Source organism: Coregonus clupeaformis, unplaced genomic scaffold (genome assembly GCF_020615455.1).
Source record: "Coregonus clupeaformis isolate EN_2021a unplaced genomic scaffold, ASM2061545v1 scaf4559, whole genome shotgun sequence".
NCBI lineage: Eukaryota > Metazoa > Chordata > Actinopteri > Salmoniformes > Salmonidae > Coregonus > Coregonus clupeaformis.
This window is the reverse complement of record NW_025538013.1, coordinates 20797-23960: the sequence shown is the minus strand read 5'-3', so window position 1 is coordinate 23960 and position 3164 is coordinate 20797. Positions and strand designations below refer to the sequence as shown.

The window sequence follows — 3164 nt, the reverse complement described above, 5'->3', positions numbered from 1 at the left end:
GAGGGAAAGATGAACTGAGCAAAGTATAGAGAGATCCCTGATGAAAACCTGCTCCAGAGCGCTCAGGACCTCAGACTAGGTCGAAGGTTCACCTTCCAACAGGACAACGACCCTAAGCACACAGCCAAGACACTGCAGGAGTGGCTTCGGGACAAGTCTCTGAATGTCCTTGAGTGGCCCAGCCAGAGCCCGGACTTGAACCCGATCGAACATCTCTGGAGAGACCTGAAAATAGCTGTCCAACCTGACAGAGCTTGAGAGAATCTGCAGCGAAGAATGGGAAAAACTCCCCAAATATAGGTGTGCCAAGATTGTAGTGTCATACCCAAATAGACTCGAGGCTGTAATCGCTGCCAAAGGTGCTTCAACAAAGTACTGAGTAAAAGGTCTGAATACTTATGTAAATGTAATATTTCAGTAAAAAAAAAAAGTATACATTTGCAAAAATGTCTAAAAACCTGTTTTTGCTTTGTCATTATGGGTAGATTGATGAGTGGCAAAAACGATTTAATCCATTTTAGAATAAGGCTATAACATAACAAAAAAAGTCAAGGGGTCTGAATACTTTCCGAATGCACTGTATTAACTCTGGGTTGAATACTAATCAGGCTACAGTATATTAGTGTTATTTTTTCATAAATGTTTTACAAATGTTAGAATTCTTCTTACACTTTGACATTATAGTATTTTGTGTAGATTGTTAACATAAAAATTACAATTAAATCCATTTTAATCCCACGTTGTAACATAACAAAATGTGGAAAAAGTCAAGGGGTGTGAATACTTTCTGAAGGCACTGTATATTACACAATGTCTGGATGAAAATCTGAAATCTATTACTCTTGTTATTCCAAATGCATTTGTGGATATTTTTCTGCTGACAACAATAAATGTATCTTTGTCTTTAATGCAGGGTCTGATCTAAACGTCAGAAACTATTGAGTGGAATGGATACTTTCTATGTTATAGAGTGGAATGGTTTTTCTGCTGGTGTATCCTGAGGTAGCTCCTATCTGAGAACCTCTTCCCACAGTGAGTGCAGGCGAACGGCCTCTCTCCTGTGTGGACCTTCAAATGCCTCTTCAGATGGTGCTGGTGGGAGAACCTCTTCTCACAGTGGGGGCAGGTGTAGGGTTTCTCCCCTGTGTGGACCCTCTGGTGCCTCTTCAGGGTGAACGAGTGGGAGAAACTGGCCCGGCACAGGTGACAGCCGAATGGTTTCTCCCCCGTGTGCATCCTCTGGTGGATCTCCACCTGTTTGCGGAAATTGAAGGCTTTCCCACAGAACGAACAAGAGAAGCGCTTCTCTTTACCACCGGATGTGATGATAGCATCACCACTAATGTCATTTGTCAATGGGCTTGTGTAGCCATTTAGTGTTGAGGCACTGGCATTGTCTGAGGTCTGGTTTAACATTAGAAGAGTGTGAGGAGGACGAAGGCCAGGGAGTGTCTGTGTTGTCGCAGGGTCTGAAGGTAGCACCTGTTAAGGGGTTAACCTGAGGCACCATCATTCTCTCTGCATCACAACTATAGGAGCAGGACGGAGCATCGCTAGCCGAGTCTGTGTCTGTTCTCTCCCGCCGCATACGGACACGTCCCTGTCCTCGCAGACCAAATCTTCGCCTCTCCCTGGTCTCAGACAGTCTGTTGTCATAGAGACTAAGTTCTGATGTTGTTTTGTGTTCGGATGTCTGTTTCTGGTTGTGGTTAACAGTGTTGTTCCCAAGTCCAGAGTTGAAGACGCTGTCCCATCCACTGACGTCCACTATGTCGCCTCTGGTTCTGGCCTGCTCAGTGATGTTGTCTCCTGGGTCCTTGGCTGCACCCGTCTGGGTCTGGGAATCCAAGATGGCCGCCCAGTCTCCTCTGTTAGCCTCCAGCCAACCACCTGCAGGGAGAGGTTAGAAAATAGACTTTACAAACATGGTAGAGAACTCTACATATGGAGGTTTGTTTTTGTCAATTACCTGGTGTTTATAATGTGTGTTTTAGGGATTTTTGCTTTAGGGATTTCTCCTAATCCCTGTCTAAATGTATATACAGTGCCTTCAGAAAGTATTCATAACCCCTGACTTATTATACATTTTGTTGTTACAGCCTGAATTCAAGATGGATTAAATATATGTCTTTTCTCACCCATCCACACACAATACCCCATAATGACAAAGTGAAAACATATTTTTAAAATGTGTTAGCAAATTTATTGGAAAGGAAATACAGAAATATCTAATTTACATAAGTCTTCACCCCCCTGAGTCAATACTTTGTAGAAGCACCTTTGGCAGCGATTACAGCTGTGAGTGTTTCTGGGTAAGTCTCTAAGAGTTTTCCACATCTGGATTGTGCAACAATTGTGCAACATATTTGCAAAATTCTTCAAGCTCTCAAATGGGTTATTCATCATTGCTAGACAACCATTTTCAGGTCTTGCCATAGATTTTAAAGTAGATTTAAGTCAAAACTGTAACTCAGCCACTCAGGAACATTCACTGTCTTCTTGGTAAGCAACTCCAGTGTATATTTGGCCTTGTGTTTTAGGTTATTGTCCTGCTGAAAGGCTAATTAATCTCCCAGTGTCTGGAAAAGCAGACTGAACCAGGTTTTCCTCTAGGATTTTGCCTGGGCTTAGCTCCATTCCGTTTATTTTTATCCAGAAAAACTAGCGATTACAAGCATACCCATAACATGATGCAGCCATCACTATGCTTGAAAATATGGAGAATGGTACTCAGTAATGTGTTGTATTGGATTTGCCCCAAACATAACACTCTGTATACAGGATAAAAAGTTAATTGCTTTGCCAATTTCTTTGCAGTATTACTTTAGTGCCTTGTTGCAAACAGGATGCATATTTTGGAATATTTTTATTCTGTACAGGCTTCCTTCTTTTCACTTTGTCAATCAGGTTAGTATTGTGGAGTAACTACAATGTTGTTGATCCATCCTCAGTTTTCTCCTATCACAGCCATTAAAGTCTGTAACTGTTTTAAAGTGACTATTGGCCTCATGGTGAAACCCCTGAGCGGTTTCTTTCCTCTCCGGCAACTGAGTTAGGAAAGAGGTCTGTATCTTTGTAGTGACTGGGTGTATTGATACACCATCCAAAGTGTAATTAATAACTTCACCATGCTCAAAGGGATATTCAATGTCAACTTTTTTCAC

The 3164-nt window shown here is 42.0% G+C and overlaps 1 protein-coding gene across 1 annotated transcript; it reads right to left on the bottom strand.

Moving 5' to 3' along the window:
* Nucleotides 1–735: 735 nt before the first annotated feature.
* On the bottom strand, nt 736–1457 carry LOC121536167 (protein krueppel-like). Its single transcript, XM_045220608.1, has one exon. It carries the CDS (start codon nt 1414–1416, stop codon nt 964–966), a length of 453 nt encoding a protein of 150 aa, XP_045076543.1. The 5' UTR covers nt 1417–1457; the 3' UTR covers nt 736–963.
* Between the last annotated feature and the right edge of the window lie 1707 nt (nt 1458–3164).

Excerpts from the sequence above, each read along its gene's own strand:
- LOC121536167 (XM_045220608.1), bottom strand. The coding sequence starts at position 1,416 with ATGTTAAACCAGACCTCAGACAATGCCAGTGCCTCAACACTAAATGGC.